Genomic DNA, 21,814 nt, shown 5'->3' with positions numbered 1-21,814 from the left:
AGTAAGGGAAGCAAGAAGGAAGGAAAGATGCGAAGAACGAAAGAGAAGGTAAAAGAGAGAAGGAGAACGAAAGAGAAGGAGGAAAGGAAGGAGTTGGTAAGGAAGGAAAAGGAGAGGAGTAAAAGATATTGAGAGAGAAAAGAAAGGAAGGAGTTGGTAAGGAAGGAAAAGGAGAGGAGTAAAAGATATTGATAGAGAAAAGAAAGGAAGAAAGGAAGGAGTTGGTAAGGAAGGAAAAGAAGAGGAGTAAAAGATATTGATAGAGAAAAGAAAGGAAGAAAGGAAGGAGTTGGTACGGAAGGAAAAGAAGAGGAGTAAAAGATATTGATAGAGAAAAGAAAGGAAGGAGTTGGTAAGGAAGGAAAAGGAGAGAAGTAAAATATATTGAGAGAGAAAATAAGGAAAGAAAGGAGAGAGAGGAGGTAAAGGAAGAAAGGGAAAAGAGAAAGAACAAATGCTTGAATAAGAGTTTTTATGTGTTTATCTCCCTTCAGTGTACGTTACCCCAACTGTATTCTCTTCAGCGTCCTTATCTGTCCCCCTGGAGCCGAGCAAGCCGTGATAACAAAAAGTGTGAAGTTATATAACACCCCATATATCGGGATAGTCGGAGATACTATTTTTTTTACCAACCTATACACCGAGTTTACAGTATCATCGTTCCATTAGCCTAACCTTCTGTGAGTTATATCAAGGGGAGCACCGAGGGGCACCATTGCCAGATTGTCGTACTCAGAGCATAGTATTTACTGGTTTCTGACGCGAACTATTGCCAAAAAACATCAGGATCTAACTCTTTTATTTTTTCGTTACTGGAGCCCAGAAGACAGTTTAGGGTTAAGAAGTCGGGAAATATGATCGGCTGAGTACGACAATCTGGCAACGTTGCTGAGGGGAGGGGGGATGAAGGGACAGCATGAGCAAAGCAGAAATAGGGATCACGGAGACACTATAAAAAAGATTAGTCCGCGCCACTAACTGACCCCCCGCAGCTTTCTGGATATATTGGCCCCCCGGTGTTATGGGTCTGTACATTGAGAGAGGGAAAAAATGAGGTAAACAGAGAATATCAAGACACCTCTCCACCCGAAAATTGTCCCTCTTCTGGATCTGGATCTGGACAATAATGCGCAGGTCACTTTTCAGGAGCATAACACGCATATTTGTGTTGGCTGTTGGGGGGACGGGGGAGCCGGGTGTGCAGGTAAGGGAAGTGAATGAAGTGTAATTGTTAGTGTTGGTGTGTTGTGGTGACAAGTGAGTGTGTTCCGGCCTCTCCTTTTTGCTTCTGTTCGGATCAGCATCTAGCGGGGTTTTTTTTTTTGTTGTTGTTGTTTGTTTGTTTTTTGCCATTGAGCTGCCTCCCTTGCTATAAAAAAAATTAAAGGTAGAACACGGAAGCTTAGATAGAGACCGTTCACGTTATTCCCCCCCCCCCTACCCCCCCCTCCCCCCAGTACATTTTTCCCCTTCAGCACATATATTGCCGCTTATCACGCTGAATTATGATAGTTTTTTTTTTTTTTACAACAAAGAAGACGGCTCAAGGGCAACTAAGAGTGTAGAGATAAAAAAAGCCCGCTAATTACCATTCCCAGAGTGTTTAGTCTTTTTTTATAGTTGAGAGAACAAAAGGCAATAGATTCTTTACGTTGTCAAAATAAAATGCAGCACAAGATTCTTATACCTTGTTGAAAGAAAATACAGCAACAAATTCTTTACATTGTTGAAAGGAAATACAGCGATAGATTATTTCACGTTGTTGAAGGAAAATACAGCAATAGATTCCTTACATTGTTGAAGGAAAATACAGCAATAGATTCCTTACATTGTTGAAGGAAAATACAGCAATAGATTCCTTACATTGTTGAAGGAAAATACAGCAATAGATTCCTTACATTGTTGAAGGAAAATACAGAAATAGATTCCTTACATTGTTGAAGGAAAATACAGCAATAGATTCCTTACATTGTTGAAGGAAAATACAGCGATAGATTCCTTACATTGTTGAAGGAAAATACAACAATAGATTCCTTACATTGTTGAAGGAAAATACAGCGATAGATTCTTTACATTGTTGAAGGAAAATACAGCAATAGACTCCTTACATTGTTGAAGGAAAATACAGCAATAGATTCCTTACATTGTTGAAGGAAAATACAGCAATAGATTCCTTACATTGTTGAAGGAAAATACAGCGATAGATTCCTTACATTGTTGAAGGAAAATACAGCAATAGATTCTTTACATTGTTGAAGGAAAATACAGCAATAGATTCCTTACATTGTTGAAGGAAAATACAGCAATAGATTCTTTACATTGTTGAAGGAAAATACAGCAATAGATTCCTTACATTGTTGAAGGAAAATACAGCGATAGATTCCTTACATTGTTGAAGGAAAATACAGCAATAGATTCCTTACATTGTTGAAGGAAAATACAGCGATAGATTTCCATTACATTGTTGAAGGAAAATACAACAATAGATTCCTTACATTGTTGAAGGAAAATACAGCGATAGATTTCCATTACATTGTTGAAGGAAAATACAACAATAGATTCCTTACATTGTTGAAGGAAAATACAGCAATAGATTCCTTACATTGCTGAAGGAAAATACAGCGATAGATTCCTTACATTGTTGAAGGAAAATACAGCAATAGATTCCTTACATTGCTGAAGGAAAATACAGCGATAGATTCCTTACATTGCTGAAGGAAAATACAGCGATAGATTCCTTACATTGTTGAAGGAAAATACAGCAATAGATTCCTTACATTGTTGAAGGAAAATACAACAATAGATTCCTTACATTGTTGAAGGAAAATACAGCAATAGATTCCTTACATTGTTGAAGGAAAATACAGCAATAGATTCTTTACATTGCTGAAAGAAAATACCGGAACAGAGAGAGGAAGTTTTTTGTCATCCCAACCAAGCAGGAATGTAGAAAAAAATTACAGGGATAGTAAAAACGAAATACTAAAGCAATATCAAAGGCTCGGTGCACGCTAAGGGGTTTCAGTACTTTTTTTTTCGTCCGCTGGTCATTGTTGAAAGAAGATACATTAATAGAGAAAGGAAGTGCTTGTCATCCCACTCAAGAAGCAATAAAAAAGACAGATAGTGAAAAAAGAGGTACCGAAACTAGGTCAGCAGTACTTAAGGCTCAGTGCACGCTAAAAGACTGTCAGTTGTTGTTTTCTTTTTACCATCCCGGGTCATCGTACAGAATATTGCCACCTGACACACTCGCCGCACGACAACCGCATGTTTTGTGCATTCATTCATCAGGGTTTTTAGATCGCGTTTATGATATTTCCGGGTCACGTGATGCGAGTGAGGGTGTTCATGCAGTTCGCAGGTGCCATGCGATACTCATTACGCCGCCTTGTCCCTGTAGCGTATATTTACCAACTCGTACGCACTCATCCATTTAGTACTCATAGCGGGATAAAAATATAATTAACCATAAGTAGGACTGAAAAATTGTGGTGTGGTATAAATGAAATGCCAATATAAAGTGTCATAATTATGTAAACTTAATTATGTTGGCTGTATTTTCCTTCGGTTACCTTGGCTCAGTAATTCTTCAGTGTAGATATATTTTTTGAGAAGAATACTGATTGGAAAGGTGAAGTATGCAAATTAGCTAACATTCAGTATATACTACTATTAACGTACACATTCTAACTGTTATTTGCATGGTTAGGTATTTCGAACTTTTTTATAAGGATAGGTTAAATTAATTTTTTTCTGAAAGGTTTACATCATCCCTCAGTGTAATTCTTCATAGGGAGCCATAGTGGATACGACGTTTGCCAGAGATTAACCTATACACGAAACTATAAGGTATTCAACACAAGCGCGGGGCGGCGTGGAGTGACCTTGAGTCTCGGCTGTCTGTCATGCTCGCGTCGCCTCGCAGTGTGGAGTTCGACACTCGACGCATAAGGAAAGGAAACACTGCCGGGGTGACGGGGGCTAAACACATGCGGGAAGTCGTTCTGTAGGCGCTCATACACGTGGCCGGCTCCGTCACGTCGCGCATGACTAGTTGACGTAGATTCCGGGCTCGGGTTACTGCATGGCGGACGCACGCGGACTCACTCGTCGCTGCCATGCCTAGTACAGTGTGACTTATGGGTACAAATTTTGGAGTGCTTTTAGATTACCTTACTCCCAGTGGCCGATAATATAAGACACTTTTGCTTCTCATATCAGCTATTTCTAAGGGTCAAAGAAGGGATCGATCGGGTTTTAATGAGTGTTTTTTTAGGCTCATGCTACTGAGGAATGGTCAAACTATCACCAGGGTCATAAAACTACTCCTGGAAATGCCCTCAAGTCATACGAAAGCCTTATCAAATACGTGAACTTGGGCCACGAAATGTTTTAAAATACGACCCAATGTGTTTTTATCTGAAGAGGAATAGTCGATATTTCACCTCCTGAAGGCTTATGCAAAACAACCCTCAAACATGTTAAAAGTAACCCATTCATTTATTCATTCGCATACCTACTTGTTTATCTTTAAGCGGGAGAGGAAGGTCAATATTCCTATATATATACGGGTCCGCCTCTCACATCATCTACTATCAAAGGTCAAAAAGGAGATTAACCGGGTTCTTGTGAGTGTTTTCCACGTTCATAGTACAGCAGCTTCATCGCAAAAGTACGCACGGAAATGTCCACCATGACCTCTATAGGAAAGCCTTGTCGAATGTGTGTACTAAGATGAGGATAGGTTTAAGGATATGGTCATGATTGTTCCAGCTATAAGAGGGACGATCGAGCGGTACTGTACCCTAGCTGTAATCGTGTCGGTGGCCTGGTATATAACTGTTCCACACACTAGTGATGCAAGACCTACCTGACCAAGCCTCTCTTATCTGGAATGAGCTGGTGCGTTCGCCAAGGGAAAGTGAAAACAGATCCGGACACCGCTCGCCTATTCTGGTGTGCGTATATTCATCCCTGTACTTTTCCCACTAGCCTAAAGCGACATAGACAAATAATAAAAGAGAAGTAAGTACACGAAGTTTCCATAGCCGTTCCATAGCCATAGTTCGCGAGGGGAAACTGAAAACAAATCCGCAGACTTCGCTTAAATATTCCGGAGTGGGTATTTCTCACCGTGCCTTTCCCATCAGCTGAAATAACGTAGATAAACAATAAAAAGTGAATAAAAGAAGACTCCTTAGCCGGTGCGTTCGCGAGGGGAAACTGAAAACAAATCCGCAGACTTCGCTTAAATATTCCGGAGTGGGTATTTCTCCCTGAGCCTTTCCAATCAGCTGAAATAACAGGTAAATAATTAAAAAGTAACTTAAAGATTCCATACTCGTTATCTCTCCTGTAATCGTGTCACTGGTTCTCTTGTATTGTCCTTGTATGGTGCCACGCGCGAGCTACACCTGTAATCACCTGTCTGGCCCTGCTGTGGCGCGCCCGCACACCACGACAGCCACACACACACTGACAAGCATCTCACCTCACAAGCTTACCTTCTACCTCCCGCCGCCTCCCTCCCGTCCTTCCATGCACCTCTCCCACCCTTCCCTTCCCCCTTCTTCATCTCCCTCTACCCCGCCCTTCCATGCACCTTCCCCACCCTTCCCTTCCCCCTTCTTTATCTCCCTCTCCCCCGCCCTTCCATGCACCTCTCCCACCCTTCCCTTCCCCCTTCTTTATCTCCCTCTCACCCGCCCTTCCATGCACCTCTCCCACCCTTCCCTTCCCCCTTTTTATCTCCCTCTCCCTGCCCTTCCATGTCCATCCTTCCCACCCTTCCCTTCCCCCTTCTTTATCTTCCTCCCTGCCCTTCCATGCACCTTTCCCAACCTTCCCTTCCCCCTTCTTTATCTCCCTCTCCCTGCCCTTCCATGCACCTCACCCACCCTTCCCTTCCCCCTTCTTTATCTCCCTCTTCCCCGCCCTTCCATGTCCATCCTTCCCACCCTTCCCTTCCCCCTTCTTTATCTCCCTCTCCCTACCCTTCCATGCACCCTCCCCACCTTTCCCTTCCCTTCCCATCCTCCTTCTTTATCTCCCTCTCTCTCCCGCCCTTATCTCCCCGTGCTGTCCCTTGACCGTCTTTCTCTCCCTCGCTAAAACAAAATCGTTCTAAGAGGATTACAAGACTGTTATCAGGGTTGTCGATAAGCTTAGAGGGAACCAACATTCACATCACGATTCTAAGATGGACATAGGAGAGAGCGACGGCCTGGATGAAAGTAGGTGAAGAGGTATATCGACAAATTTCAACAGCCGCGGTGGAGAAAACATAATAAATAGGAATCGAACCGTAGACGTTATATAGACACCAGCATATTATTTGTATTTAAGATTTCGCGACGGCCTGAATAAAAGTAGGTAAAGAGATATATCGACAGAACTTCAACTACCACGGTGGATAAAACATAATAAATAGGAGTCGAACCGTAGACGTTATATAGACACCAGCATATTATTTACATTTAAGATTTCGCGACGGCCTGGATAAAAATGGATAAGGAAATAGATAGACAAAACTAAAGCTAACACCCGACATTGACCTCTCTTTTGCCCACTCGTCTATAGTAGGCCTCATAGCTGGGCGTTAACGCGATAAGGTATCGCGCATAGCTGGGGGTTAACGTGATAAGGTATCGCGATACTTTATCTCTGATAACAAAGTCGGGTTATCGGCCATCCGCTACTAATTTAAATATATATCGGGTATCGGTTATCACCTATATTTGTCTCCAGTTAACGAAAATCGGTTATCACTGATAAGGTTTTCCATTATCAGTTATCGGTTATAGGGAATAAGGTTTTCTGTTATCGTGCCCAGCTATGGTAGGCCTACATTCTTTTATAGGGGCAGTGATTAGCGGGGCTCTTTTTCTCTTTCTTTTAAGCCCTTGAGCTGCTTCCTTTACTGTAAAAAAAAACGTAAATGAAACAATAATAAGTAGCAATTGGACCTTAGGCGTTACATAGACATCTGTACTTTACTTATATTAAAGATTTTGTAACCACAGAAGAGAGAGAGAGAGAGAGAGAGAGAGAGAGAGAGAGAGAGAGAGAGAGAGAGAGAGAGAGAGAGAGAGAGAGAGAGAGAGAGAGAGAGAGAGAGAGAGAGAGAGAGAGAGAGAGAGAGAGAGAGAGAGAAAGAGAAAGAGAAAGAGAGAGAGGACACGTGCAGATTATGAAAACGCATCAGCAGGCAGGGCGCGTATTTTCCTATCATGCGTCCTGCTTGTACAGACTCCGGCCAGCACGAAGGTTTCTAATTAATTCTTTGCGTGCCCCCGATCCTCCTCCTCTCTCCTCCCCTCCCCCTTGATATCAGGTATAGGCCCTCCTCCTTAAGCCGCTCTACGGAGATTATATTATATTTAGACGTAACTCGATCCTTCCTGTGTGTTATATTAAGGAGAGGAAAAGAGTATGAAATTAAGCTGTCAGGGTCAATATTGGAGACTAGGAGATCAATGAGTGTTTTTGTTGTTATTTCTACTACTACTACTACTACTACTACTGTGTCTACTTTCTCTTATTTTACGTATACTTTTTTTTTACGCCAGAGATTATAAACAACACAATTTGGTTAACAAAAATATTTATAGTACAGTAGTGAAAATATGCTCTCTCTCTCTCTCTCTCTCTCTCTCTCTCTCTCTCTCTCTCTCTCTCTCGCTCCACTTATTTATTTATGGAGATTCAACGCTGGAAAAGGAGTAGGATTGGAACCTTCTTGAGCGCCGCATGTCTTCCCGGAACAATCCATCAATAAGGATCGAACACAATTTACTGAGATTTGTGTAACGCCGTCCGTGGGTACACACACACACACACACACACACACACCTTAGCTCGCTCACATGTAGGTTCATTGTGTTGCGTTTATACAGGCCAAGTTGATTGATTGATTGATTGATAGTTTATTGTTGCAAGTAAAACAACAAAGGAAAAGGGAGGAGTTATTACTGAGAGACCAAACACAAACAAACAAACAAACACACACACACACACACACCTTACTTCGTTCACATGTAGGTTCAATGTTTTCGTGTTTATACAGGCCAAGTGTTACTGAGAGACCAAACACGAACAAACAAACACACACACACACACACACACACACACACACACACAGAGTAAATCGTGTCATGTCACGCTGTTGTCCATCATTTTTTTTTACAGTAAAGGAAGCAGCTCATGGGCAAAAAAGAGAGAGAGAGAGAGAGAGAGAGAGAGAGAGAGAGAGAGAGAGAGAGAGAGAGAGAGAGAGAGAGAGAGAGAGAGAGAGAGAGAGAGAGAGAGAGAGAGAGAGAGAGAGAGAGAGAGACACACACCCGCTGCACACTTTCCCTATACAAAAAAATTAAAAAAAAGTTCAGAAGTGGCTAAAATATAAGTCAATTTTGGGAGGAGAGCTGTCTCGATACTCTCCTCCAATAAGTGATGTATAATAGTAATTGTTTTGTTGAGTTGGTGTCTACCGAGGCGGGCTGACTGTGCTCGGTAAACACTTTCTGTAAACACTTCCTGCGCAGCTATTCCTGGCGGAGTCAATCAATGTTGTTGTCAGTGCAATACGGTGTGGTGCACGCAATCGCTCATAAGGGGTTGGAAATAGGTGTAATTATTTATAACCAGCGCAACACGAGTAATTATTCATAATCAATATAACTTAGTGTAGGTGCAGTAATCAATCATATTGGACTGAATAATATACATAATTTTTTGCCATGTATTAAGTGATCCATAAACAATTTCTGTGTTCACTTATTTTTAGTTGGCATCATGGAGAGGAAAGTAGTAGTACACTTAAGCCTCTTGTCTGTTTATATTCTACTCATAAAGAATACAATTTAATGAAGACAGCAACACAAGACCCGGGGACAGAGGATATTGTAGAGGAATCACCATATGAAGGGCGGAATAATTTGTACATTTTTGTTTACCATTTTACAAATTTCATAAACCAGTAAACAAAATACCCCAAGATAATCCCCCCCCCCCCCAACCACAAAATAAAAAGATAAAAAATAATTTGACCCATGTGAAACAAAGTCAATGGTAAATTCCCTCAAGGAGTTTGGTCCCTTTGTTATTCTGGCTGTGTTGTGCTGTAATCTAACACTATCTTTTGTCCTTGTCATCATGGACATGTTCCCCAATAACCCGTCAATAGCCTGCAGTAAACAGTGGCCAACAAGAATCACAATGTTCAAATATTTTGCCCCATTATTATTTTACTTTACATCATGGCCAATCACTTTTAAGCTCCCTATATTTAACAAGTGAAATAAGGTATCCAAGAATATAGAAACAATGAGGATTTTTGTCATGAGCCACAATGAATGGAGAGAGCAAGTGATAACCTGAAGCACTTGAATGCTCCAGAGCAATGATAACGAGGAGATAATGAGTGAGAAATGTGGAGAGCACACAAGATGGTAAAAAGCATTATATCGAAACTTATGATTAATTACAAGCTGGATGGCAGTGACTCACTCATGCCAAGTTGGTCATATAGACAGTAATAGTTGTCAGATCACTGTCGTAGAGCAGGCTTGGGCAGGCTGTCACTACTGAACAAGTAGGAAAAGAAGCTGAAATAAGTCATTGCAATATATCATTAAAAAATAGGGATTGCTGTGACCATCTCAATAAGCTACTTGATCATCCTTGTCTGTAAATCTGTGGGACTGTGTAGGTGCTAGTACATTATATGGGTTGTTAAAGGAAACCCTATTATCAGAATTATACTTTATCTTACACTTCATCTATTTTCATACACCTTCCCTGTTAAGAAAAACAATTTACATACTAAAAGAAAATAATTTTGTATTCACATACACTATAGGATCTGAAAAGGAAGGCAAAGTATGTTTTAAGGACAAGAAAATAATCTGATACATTATTACAGAAATTACTTAAAGTTGCAGATAAAATTTTCATAATAAAATAGAATATACAACTTTTTTGTGTTCAGAATATTCCTAAGTCAGATTAAAGTATGTAGACAAACTGCTTCCAATGGTAAAATCTCATTAGCAGTTCAATATAACACTTTTATCTACCCTTATTCAGTCTTTTGGGAATGTTTCAAATAATGGGCAGTTTTTTCTGTGCATCCACTTAAAACTTTCTTCCAAAGAGCATCAACAGTCCACTAACACTATGCCTGTACACACACTTCGTACTTAACAAGCCTAAAATGCTCGCAATAATTACAAGAGCTTCACTTTTAAGAACATTTGCAAAATATTTGTGATTAAAAGCTAGCAGCCTTTGCTTTTCTTGTCTGGGGAGTCCTTTGCCATTCTTCATTAACAAATAGAATGAGAACCCTTGTGCCAGGAAGATAAAACAGACAGTGAGAGGAAAGAAGTCATGGAGGAGGTGAGTTTGAAGACACCTCAAAGCCAAAACTGATCCAACCATCTGAATCTTTGAACTCTTTCTGATCACACCGTGGCCCCTGTAGGCTCTCTTTTAAACTCCTAATTTGGGCTTCAGATTCTGTAAATACAAAAATCTCATCTTCAGTAAAAGTAAGAAAAGAAATCAGAATATGCATCAAGAAACTAAAAAAAATTAAGTCCTTAGTATTCTTTTAATTATCATCATGCACATCAGTCATCATAGTTCAGGCTGCTTTTGTGCTTCTCCAGCTCTGCCCGCAGGTCAACATCTGGCCTGCGTCCTGGTGTACCATAGGCTGGGGTCTTTCTGTTGCCTGGTGTGGCTCCATACTGGTGCCGTGAGGGGTGGAGTGGCGAGGAGTGGAGGCTGGCTACTCCAGGATGCACGGCGGAGATGGGGGTGTAGGGAGCGCTGGGGGCCAATGGTGTGACTGGGTCCTGGGTGGGGGGGAGGAAGATATCAGTGGCTAGTAAAGATGTGTCTGTTTGTTGAATTGGTGTAATGTTTCTTTCTTTACCTGTCATTTTTCTTCCCTACTACCTCCTCCACTTTATTTTCTTTCTTGTCTTGGTATTCCATACCCAGCAGGACCGAGGCACAAGACTTTAGGGAAAGAAACCAGGAAGAAATAGCTTGTTCATTGATGTGGGGTCAAATAGTAGTTTTTGCATATTTGTACTGATAGATTCAGCAATATTATGGAACTACTTAACTTGGATGCTGAATCAAAATCATTTTTACAAAGCTTGGAAATGGAATAAATAATCAAGCCATTGTTCTTCAGTATTTTAGTATACCTTTAGCACCTGCATGCAAAGTTCACATTGGTAATTCATATCATGAAAGCCAGATATTCATACAGGTTTTCCCTTCCTCTACAGACACTGAACCAGTGGGAAAACTTTGCTAAGGACAGAGTTCTAGGCTGCAACACAAGTGACCTTCACCAGATTCAGAAGGTATGTTGAAAACCAGAAGAGACTAAACCCTAAAATTACTTTGATAAACTATTAGTCATGCTTTTCATTTGCTACTGTATTTATTGTTTTTACTACTACTAAGATCTAAGATCTAGTAATGCAAAGAGATCTGGGTTTAGAAAATCTGTGTTTCAAAATAATTCTTATTATTGGAGCAAAATAATGAATATGAAGCTGGACAAGAGAAAGCGAGACACGCAAGCTGTTGGGTGTGTTATGAGCCTGGAGGTCACTTCACTTTGAAGGTAATACCACATGAATAGAGAGCATGTGGTGGGGAAAAGCAATTAAAAATAACTGAGAAATAACTTTCAAGTGTGTTGTGAGACATAAATTCATGGAACCCTGCACTATTAACCACTCTTATTATACAGTTAAAACAATGAGGAAAAAGTATAGTGTGAATAGAACTGTGTATGCAAAATATGCTGAGAAGCCAACACCAAACAGGCCTCATCCACAAGGCAACAAAGAGGTGCAATGCTTGTGCAAAGTGACGGCTGCTGTTATTTACCTAGGCTGCCCTCTACTGTCCTTGTTCCGGAGGCAGGGGAACAGGCTGTTCCTGAGTGTAAGATGCAGCATTATGACAAGGGACATCACTTACATACAGCATTATGGGTTGTGGGCTCCTTCTAAGTAGTACACTTCAGCATTGACACAAACATACTAAGGGTTAGTACATGCTACTTCTGAATGTAACTTCAGCATTTTATCTCAAATACCACCACTCGGCAAAAAGGTTAGTCTGCTAGTCTATTTTCTGTGTTGCTCCTTAAGCTGCAGCATTAGACTAGCAAGAAGAGCTGGCCTACTGATCCAGCCTCTGAGGTAGTGATGAAACATGTGCAATGTTAAAGGGAAACATTATACGTATGCTACTTTCTATGTAATAGAATATTATTTGCAGGAAAAGGTGTATCACATATTATTGTCTGTAATCAAGCTGTTGTCAGTCAAGTGAGTTTAGGGGTTTCATAGATTATAAGAGGTGAAGAGCAGAAAGGAAATAGTGAATAAGATAGTATATTGGAGGGTTTAAGGAAGGGGTAACTAAAGAGAGTGAATTCGAGTTGCAAAGAGTGAGGGAATAACTAAGACATGAATGTAGATAATAAAATGTTTGAGAGACTTGAACTGCCATGAAATTGCAGAGTAATTTACTTGTCACAGGAAGTAAAATTCAGTGGACCTTTGACTTCACATACTAATGGGGAAAGGGGATGTATGATAAAATGAGAGGTGTTTAAATTTTCCAGATAAAGTAAGAAATGAAATATTAAATAGTTTTGAGTAACAACAGAAATTTTCTGCAACAAATGCTGCTGCTGACCCAAGCCAGGCCTGCAAGCATTCGCTAGTTACAAAAATTATTTTAAGTAACACTAAAAATGGAGAAATATTGATTAAAATTCCACTGGCCTCAAGTTCATGGCCAGGCACAACAAAACAATGCTGCCACTGAGTAAACTAACTAAGAATTTAAGTTGGCGTTTAACCCTTTCCATCCATGACGCAGACGTCAGTGTCACAGTATGGAAAGGGTCAAGAGGAAATGGAGGAGGATTAATCCTCTTCTAAACCTCTCAAGCCTCCTTGAAATTCCTCTTAATCCTCTTCCATTTCCTCTGAAGAGGTTTAGAAGAGGATTAAGAGGAAATGGAAGAGGATTAAGAGGTTTAGAAGAGGACTAACCCTTTCCATACAGTGACGCAGTCGGATGCCGACGTCGGCGTCACCGGAGTGAAGGGGTTAAGCAAACGATTATTCCAGTCCTCATCAACAGACTGACTTAGTCGACTCGGCTGAGGTCAGCCAATAGAGTCGGTCTGTCGGCACCCTGCTACGGGCCACCATAAATTTGCAGAGACCCGTGCTCCCCACTTTAAGGAGGAAGCAATCTTTAAACAACAACAACAACAACTACAACAAATAATTTAAGTATATTGCAATTTCTATTATATAGAATGTTGTATGTAAAACACAAAGTTTGGAGAGTTAGGGTCTGTATAATCAAGGGTCTATTGTAAAACTGAGGCAAATAAAGATGTTTCTGTACTTGCCTGCAGCGAGTGGGCAAGTTAATTAAATTTTTCTCTCTTAGTCTCTCTAGATTGGCTTTGAATATTTACTAAGAGGGATCAAAATGACAAAATTCGTCTCCAGATAATCTGGCTACTTAATCTGATTCCCAGTTGGGATGACATTAATGTATAATCTTTTGTGAGTGGATGATACAGTACTAAAGGAAGCAGGAAGCTAAAAGTAGAGATGGTTCAGATGTGGTTGGGTTACAATATGGTTGAGCTGTAAAGAGGGTTTTCAAGAGTCAGAGGCAAAGGGTGACAGGTAGAATGACAGCTAGAGAAACTGGCTGACTGTAGGAACATATGAAAGAAAAAGAGATGACAGGCATCAACTTTGCAAGAAGGAAGTGTGTGAACATGAATTTTATTGTTTTACTGCTGCTTCTCAAAAGTAAGGTTCATGAATGCTAAGGTTCATCCTTTGAAAATTCATGTAAAGTATCTATTAGATTGAAGCACTTATTACCACTTATTATCCTTCTAAACATTAGTAAATTAAATAGTATAATATGTAACCCTATAGTGGGGTTTAGAAATTGAGTATTAAATAAATGAGCACTAAAAATCTTTAAAGCATTCAGATATTATTGCTTAAAATAAGACGTTTGACAAGACTTTGTTTTGCGGTTAGTGGGATGAGTGAGCGAGGCGTGGCACTGACCTGCACCTTGAGCTTGGGTTTGGGCGGCACCAGGGCCAGCGTAACCTCCTGGATGATGACTTGTGCAAACTTGAGCACGGCACCATACAGGGCATACTGGATGCAGAGGGAACCAAAGCCCTGATGGAGCACAGAGAGATGAGGCTTTTGTTATGGGGAAGTGTATAGCAGAGCATGATAGCTGTCAAGAATTCCACCCTTCAGTAAGAATGGGAATATTACCTTTATCATCAAGTATCTCCTGCTTTTATGCCTAACAGGATGATGGTCCACATATAAAAGAACAAGATTAATGAAAGGGAAAAGAAATCTCCCACTTTTTCCACTGATCATTCAAACAATTCTTACACAAGCTTGTCTCTAGTTTAAATATGCAAGAGATACAACTTTAAATCTGAAGGAAAGAAGTGTTGAAGTGGGGACTGTCAACCCAAATCAACCCTATTCTCACTGCAGTAAAAGGTGGAAATTGTTAATGGGAAACTGATCTAATAAAAATAAACTTGTAGCCCTCTTAACAAAATGCATGAGGCGTAGGAACCTTAAATAATCCCAGCACTCCTTCGTCTTGTACTGTGGTGTTGAGGCAGTCAAAGAACCCCTCGTAGCGGGTGAGAATCGGCTTCACCTCGTAGCCTACATCCAGGCTGTCGATGATTGTGCGCGTACCCTGCATGTGGAGCCTGTGGAAGAAGCTCTCTTGTTGGCTGACTGACTAATAGATGAACTTGGATTGCTCTATATTAATTGACTTTTTATTAGGACTGGGTATTGTACTGACAACCTAAACATTGTTATACTCATTTGACTTCTTGGTTATTCTGGGTAATGGCTCCCTTTACTGACAGACTGACTTACTGTGCTGGCAAACAATTGAATGGTTCTGGCTTGTGTCAGCCCTAAATGACTTAGTTACTGATTTTATAATACTATTTATTTTATATTTGCTGACAGACTGTCTTAGTATATTTACATAATATAAGAACTGCTTCAGATATTCAGTTGACATAAATTAAAAAAATCTAGCTACCCAAAAATATGAGTACTAGTTTTGGCTCAATACACACTTGTACGTGTCAGCCTTGCAAACAATCCTTAATGGCGGCAAGCTACCACAATAAAATATTTTCTGGCTAAATGCTCTTGCACATTCTAACCCTGATAATGCAGGGCATACTAGACAATGCAAGGCAAGGCGGTCCACCTCTCTGAACATGGACATGCTTGCCACATACCATGCAATCCTCTTGAAAATAATTTGAGTGGCAACAAACTCAGACTCTCACACTGTCACTTGAAATAACACAGAACCTGACCTATGAAGGATGGTCTCTAGAGGGTAAAGAATCACGTCAGAGGCAAGGTGACCAATAAATGCTGACTGGAGGCGGACAGATGCATCAAGGAACGAGCCAGACTCTTTGCTCACGGCTCCCTGCAAGAATAACAAAATAAAGCTGATTCAAGCCTAAGTACAAAGTTATGTATTGAAGAAGACTTGATGGAGAGATTAAAAAAAAAGAATGGAAATATACAATACCACAAGGAGACAGGCTTCTCAAATACTTCAAGAAATCAAAGCTTCTTCATCTGAACAGGGAGCTGAATGAGAGTTAGGGTATTCATGCAGGATGTGTTATGTCACTATGGCTGTTCAATAATTACATGGATGGTTGTATAAGAGATGAAAGTCAGTGTAATGGATTTAGGTGGTAGGCTGAAAGTGTGAGGTATGGAGCAGTTCTTAGTGACTGGCATATTTTCAGCTGATATATGGTACTGTGTTGTTGGAAGAGAACTAGAGGATGCCATTGAGGACTGTGGATTACTTTGACAGGGTATGTAAGAGAAGAAAGTTGAAGATAAATGTTGGTAAAGGTGTAACAACGAAGGGAGTGGATTGTGGAGTAGTTGAATAGTTGCAGGAAGCATGGTACTCTTGAGATAGTTTGAACATTTGATGAAAATAGATGAGCATGACTTTGCAAGAGATAATATGCTGGGGGGATTGAGAGAGAGGGTGTCAGGGAGAGACTACCAGAGAAGTGGACTAAATGTGCTAATAGGGAGTGTCAGAGCAAGGAAAGTTGAAGATGCTTCTGCCATGGCCACCCCCTCGGAGGAAATTTCATGAGAGTACAAGGCATCAGAGATAAAGGTGAATCCATAGGTCAAGATATTTTCATGCAGAATTATGATTATATATAAAATTCATCATTTAATTTCTCAATGCAAGTCTATTTTCTACTATCAATGACACTTTTGTTTATCTTTATACATCACATATACATTTTCTGTTTCAGGATTGGCCGTATGAATGGAGCTCAGCCACCCACCTGCTTGTGCTGGTCCTGCCTGTGGTAATACCTCAGCGCCTGCGAGGTAAGTGTGGACACGGCATTGCCTATGATGTACTGCAGCACCCCATGCGTCACGGTTGGCACGATGAGAAGCCACACGGGCAGCATACGGCCTGAAGAAAAGATTATCTATACCATGACTTACATTTAGTTTGAGGAGCAGAAATATTATGACAATTTCTATGGCTCTGGACACTGGGAAAGCATGTTTACATAATTCTGCTACTTCTCATACAGCTGTTGTGAGTTGATGGCAAGGTCTGACTGGAACAAATGCACCTATGCAGTTCCTCTCATTTCATGAAATTCTTATGAGTAAGCAACTTTGAACCCCCCCCCTTCTTAAAACTCTGATTTTGGTGACTGTAGTACATATTCAGCTCTGTAGACCAGTCACACTAAATACTTTTTACTCTATGTAACCAACCTCACATATTGTTCAGTTTGGTTATCTCTACAGTCAAAATTTAGAGTATGCTCAAAATAATATTGCATATCATGGGAAAGCATATTTTTTCCCACGATGTTTGAATTTATAAGTGCCTGCCTATGTGGAAATTGAAAGGTTTAAAGGCCAAGGGTGACAGCAATTACATGGGAAAAAAAAAAAGCTTATAAACACCATTGGGTGCCCATTGCAAGTAGGTTCAATCCCCATAGAGTCTACTCTGGCATTTAAAGAGATCATGTTCACAATAAGAAACAAATTTGATAACCTAGCACCCACCCGTCTGTGGCTGGGTGAAGGAGAGGAGCCGAGTCAGCCCCTCCTTGAAGACGTCGAGCACCCCGGGCTTCTCACTCGCTATCTCGCTCTGCACTGTCTCCACCAGGCTGGCACTGTAGAAAGGAGTGATGAGGGCCAGGGCCGAGCACTTCAGGAGGAGGTGCTGCCCTATGGTCTTGAGGGAACTGTGTGGCGAGATTTCCCTGAAAAGTGAAGTTAATATTAATTTTTTGCATTGTTATCACCATCACCACCTCCATTCAGTCTCGACATCTTCATCATATGTTTATTTGTAAGCTCATCAGGAGGTGAAAATTATAAAGAAGCATAGTAGTGCCTAGCTGTTTGTAGCATCACCAATTAACTTTTACTTGCAGGACACACAAGATGCATGCACAAAAACAGAATTTTAGGACAACTGATGAATTTGTAACATTAAAGCTTAGCCATGACCCCCAGAGCCTTCTACACTCACTTTGGCCATGGGGTGAACTTTGAGATGCAGTCCTCCAAGCCAAGGGTTATTCCCCGCACAGTTAGGACCGAGCCCAGACCCTTCCAGAATGCCGAGAAGCCCTGGCAGCCCTGGATGTGGATTATGGCGGGCACGAGGGTGATGGGCAGGAGGTGGTAACGATAGCTATTAATGTTTACCTGTAGGAAATGAGGTTGAAGTTAGATATTCAGATCCAATTAGAATTCTCTGGTATACAGAACGTTGGAGTACTGAAAAATCTGTTCAGCAGAAAGTGCAATCATCTTCATGACATGTAAAGTTTATACATGACAACTCAGAATTAAGTTGACTATTTTTAATTGAAATAATGGAAGGATTTTCATATTCTAAAGTGATAATGAATGTAACTGACTGGTGAAGAAAGACAGCATTCTTTGTTCTTAAATTATATGAACCTCTTATTTTTTAGTGACACTTTACTTTAAAGCATGAAAGAAAAGTTACTGGAATATTTTACAAATATCGTCATGAACTTGTGGAAAAAAAAGGCACATAATTCATTAGTCTGTTATAAAACCATCACCTGACACTGTCTGCGAACTACAATGAATGGGTGACTAAGTAAGTTCTCCGCACATAAACTGACGATATTGATGGATAATTCTCCATACTTCTCCATCTGCACATCTGTAAAGAAACAACAGAAAAGATATTTAAGGTAACCTTATCACTAATTGAAGTAACTGGTATTTTGCACCTATTCTTTTAATTTAATTCTTTCACTCTGCACTATGTGGCAAAAAAAAAGTCATCAGGCAGCTGGAAAGGTATGAAAAGATGCATAGAGTGGATGGAAACAAAGATTAAACACGAATAGGTTCCTACTGATCCAAACTCTTAACTTTCATAATCAACACTACAGTATTAGCTGTCAGTGATGTAACTACTGTGGAATGATCAAAGGCAGAAGAAACCTTGATCCTATAACTGACCGTGTGCTTTCTCAATGTCACTTCTGGGTGTTGTGACCGGGGCTTTTGGGGGCGGGGCATTTGGGGTTCCCTGAACGGGGTTGAGGAGGTTCTCAGGAAATTCTGTGGGTCGCCGGAAATGGTCCATTGGGTCCATCATCCGCTCCTTGTCGTCGGGATTTTTTTGCCAGAATGGGTTGTCCTTCTCCCTCAGTGTCGAGAAGAACTGGTAGTCGTCCAAGCCGGCCATTTTACTTGTCCTTCCTGTGGCTCATCAAGTCATCAGCTGAGCTTCCATCCTAGTCTACATTGGCTCACCTGCAGCATTAGGAGCATGTTAGGAATGTCAAAAATCTGAATTCTGTTGTGTACTTTCTTTTGAGGTGATGTTTAGGTAAAGGGTCTCTTGATTTAATGGAATTTTGAAGTGTCTACTCATCTCCAAACAGCACCCAAAAATTATATGTGAACTCAAAAGACTGTGGTAATAGGTCATCCCTGATTAGGTTAGGCAGGTAGGCTTGGTTAGTTGTATATCATTTTCTTTGGCTACTGTTACTGATGTGGTAATAGGCTATCAACCTAGGTATGTCATGTTATGCTGGGAAGGTTAGAGTTTGTCACAGAAAAATATCACCGATGTATAATCTGTTCTCCAAGAAAGCAATGTATCATTAAGTCAGACATGAACACTGGTGGTTCTTTAAGTTTACTCATTTTATTTGAGACTAATGGATAAATGGACAGATAAAAGTAGACAACATAATGAGGATAATCAAAATCACTAAATGGGAATGGTCAGAACACATATGAAAGTTAGGAGAACAGAATGACAAAAAAAAGTGGCAGAGCAGGCCACCGCCAACACGCCAAGCTGCATTCTCTTAAATTAACGGAACCCCACCTTGACATGATGAATAGTAAACTATCGTCACAATCAGTTGTACAAATCTTGCTAATGAGTAATTTGCGACAGAAACGGTTACTGGAGTGAAGATTAGCACATGGAAGTGGGAGAGGATGCTCAGAGAGGGGAGGTTATTAGCACATTAAAAGTGTCAACCACCAAAGTGAGTTGGGTGTAATTATAGATAATTACCGATATCATATAGACCCATAGGAAGGCTGCTCATAAGGTAGTGTTACAAAATTAACATGTGTCTGGAACATGAGTACTGAAACTGGACACTACAGGCACAAGAGAAAAACACATCAAAATGTTTTGGAGAGATCAATGTCCTGTAGGGGCATGATGCAAGCTTATGATTATAGTAAAGCTATGCCCTAGGACTTGATTTACATAGATATTCAGACCACACAGACCACACAGTGAGTGTGTACTTGTTTTCTGAATGAGTCTAAGGTACCGCAGTCTAAAATCTGATGAGGGAGGACGTTCCAGTCATGTATGGTGCGTGGGAAGTATGAGTGCTTGTATGCGTCGGTGTTAGTGTGATATGTTTGGTATTTATGGATGTGTGTGTTACGAGTACGTTGACTGTTTGCGTTGTGTAGGTATGTTTGTGGATCAATGTCAATGTGAGTGTTTGTGATCTTGTACATAAGTGTACGTCTGTGTGCTTGTCTGCGTAAGTGAAGAGGTTCCATGTTTATCTGTTGCTTGATCCGTGTTGTGATGCCAGGCGCTCAAGTGTAAGTGTTTGTAATGAACCTTGCCGCCTTGGTGTTGATTTGTTCTACCCTATCAATGTTTCTGTGTGTGTAAGGATTCAACATCGTGGAGCAGTATTCCAGTGTTGGTCTCACAAGTGTGTCATAAGCTATGTGTTTAATGTCAGGTGTGCTGTTATGTAGATTCCAACTCAGGAACCCCAGTGTTCTGCTGGCTGTGGCACTGATGTGGTCTATGTGAGTGTTAAATTTCAAGTTTGTTGAGAGGTGAACACCAAGATACTAGTGTGTGCGGACTGATTCTAGGTCTGAATTATGGAGAGTGTAAGTGTGATGGATGGAGTTGTGAGCTCAATGTGATGTTAAGCTATAAAGGAGAGACAAGCAACTAATAAATCCCCATAAATTCATGATAATCTGAGTTGCCACTTTCAGCCAATGCCAGGGCGTAACGACTGTTTCTACTCAGCGACACTTAATAACTAGTAAGGCAGTGAAGAATGACATAGTAGCCCAAAGGAAAGACTGTGTGGCTTAATAAAACACTACCCTAATACTGTACTAGCGAGGCCTCGAGGAAAACGCTGCAGACGACGTAAGTAAACACCGTCAGCTGATCGGCGGCGGGACTAGCACCGTTGCTAGATTATCGTACTCAAAACATAGTATTTAATGGTTTCTGACGCATAGCTATTGCCAAGAAACATCAGGAATTAACTATTTTAACGATAATCATAAGTAAATCTCGTTATTGGGGTCCAGGAGACAGTTTTTGGGTCGGAAGTCGGTAAATATGAGGCTGAGTACGACAATCTGGTAGCGTTGGGCTTGATAGACTGGGTGCATTGTGAGGCGAAACCCTTGACCATGTTGCCAGAAAAAGGGAAAATAAAATAAAGAAAGAGAAGACGTTCGGAAGTTTGGAAACACAAAAAAGACCCAGACCGAGACAAACCACAGACCCAGAAAGTGAAAAAAGATACAGGAAGTGCCGTTACAAAGGCAAAACTCCTGACCGACAACTCAACTCAACTGTATGGGGGTAAAGACTGACCTTCCCTAGATATCTGAACCGTTTTTGTATTTTCCTCTGCATTAACGCCCAAAGCACAGTGTCAGTAACAGCTATAACGTTAAACTATAAAGGAGAGATAAATAGCTAATAAATTCTTCATTCTGAGTTGCCAGGTTAAACTCATGTCATTCCCTATTATGGTTGTGTGTTTTTCCAGCTAATATAAGGTCCTGTCATGTTGAATGTATGCAAATAAGTCTGACATAACCTCATCTCAAATCCGTATTGCTCTCGTGCCGCCAAGACCAAGACCAAGAGTTTTCGCTTCAGGATGTACCCAATCTATCATAAGCCCCTGCGGCCGAGTATTATGTAACTTCACAACGGGGCGATAATACCGGTACTGTTCGAGTATTATGTATCTTATTATGCATTTAATCCTTATTTAGATATGTGTCGAGTTATTTGGGTTTGAATTATCCGCTTGGGCGCCTCTCAGAAA

At 40.7% G+C, this 21,814-nt stretch overlaps 1 protein-coding gene and 1 long non-coding RNA gene across 4 annotated transcripts in view; both read right to left on the bottom strand.

Annotated features, from left to right (window-relative positions):
- LOC126993717 (uncharacterized) overlaps nt 1-5,492 on the bottom strand; it is a 32,229-nt gene extending 26,737 nt beyond the window's left edge. The window contains exon 1 of the long non-coding RNA XR_007748198.1: nt 5,345-5,492. This is a non-coding gene — a long non-coding RNA (uncharacterized LOC126993717). The remainder of the gene's footprint in view (nt 1-5,344) is intronic.
- A 4,255-nt stretch (nt 5,493-9,747) lies between these two features.
- Nucleotides 9,748-20,946, bottom strand: LOC126993716 (mitochondrial outer membrane protein SLC25A46-like). 3 transcript variants are annotated; one of them, XM_050852898.1, is made up of 11 exons: nt 20,860-20,933; nt 18,687-18,983; nt 18,278-18,381; nt 17,713-17,891; nt 17,238-17,440; nt 16,487-16,623; nt 15,467-15,585; nt 14,692-14,833; nt 14,151-14,270; nt 11,917-11,967; nt 10,711-10,859 (listed from the first exon to the last, which is right to left on the bottom strand). In XM_050852898.1, the coding sequence occupies exons 2-10, from the start codon at nt 18,913-18,915 to the stop codon at nt 11,929-11,931; spliced, it is 1,272 nt and encodes a 423-aa protein (XP_050708855.1). In that variant the 5' UTR covers nt 18,916-18,983; nt 20,860-20,933; the 3' UTR covers nt 10,711-10,859; nt 11,917-11,928. The 3 variants fall into 3 exon arrangements, with proteins under 3 accessions (XP_050708854.1, XP_050708852.1, XP_050708855.1); XM_050852897.1 differs by lacking the exon at nt 11,917-11,967 and having other exon boundaries at nt 9,748-10,859; nt 20,847-20,946; XM_050852895.1 differs by lacking the exon at nt 11,917-11,967 and having other exon boundaries at nt 9,748-10,859.
- Between the last annotated feature and the right edge of the window lie 868 nt (nt 20,947-21,814).

This window comes from Eriocheir sinensis, unplaced genomic scaffold (genome assembly GCF_024679095.1).
Source record: "Eriocheir sinensis breed Jianghai 21 unplaced genomic scaffold, ASM2467909v1 Scaffold658, whole genome shotgun sequence".
Lineage (NCBI taxonomy): Eukaryota > Metazoa > Arthropoda > Malacostraca > Decapoda > Varunidae > Eriocheir > Eriocheir sinensis.
The sequence above is the reverse complement of the archived record's forward strand: the minus strand, read 5'-3'. Positions and strand labels throughout refer to the sequence as shown.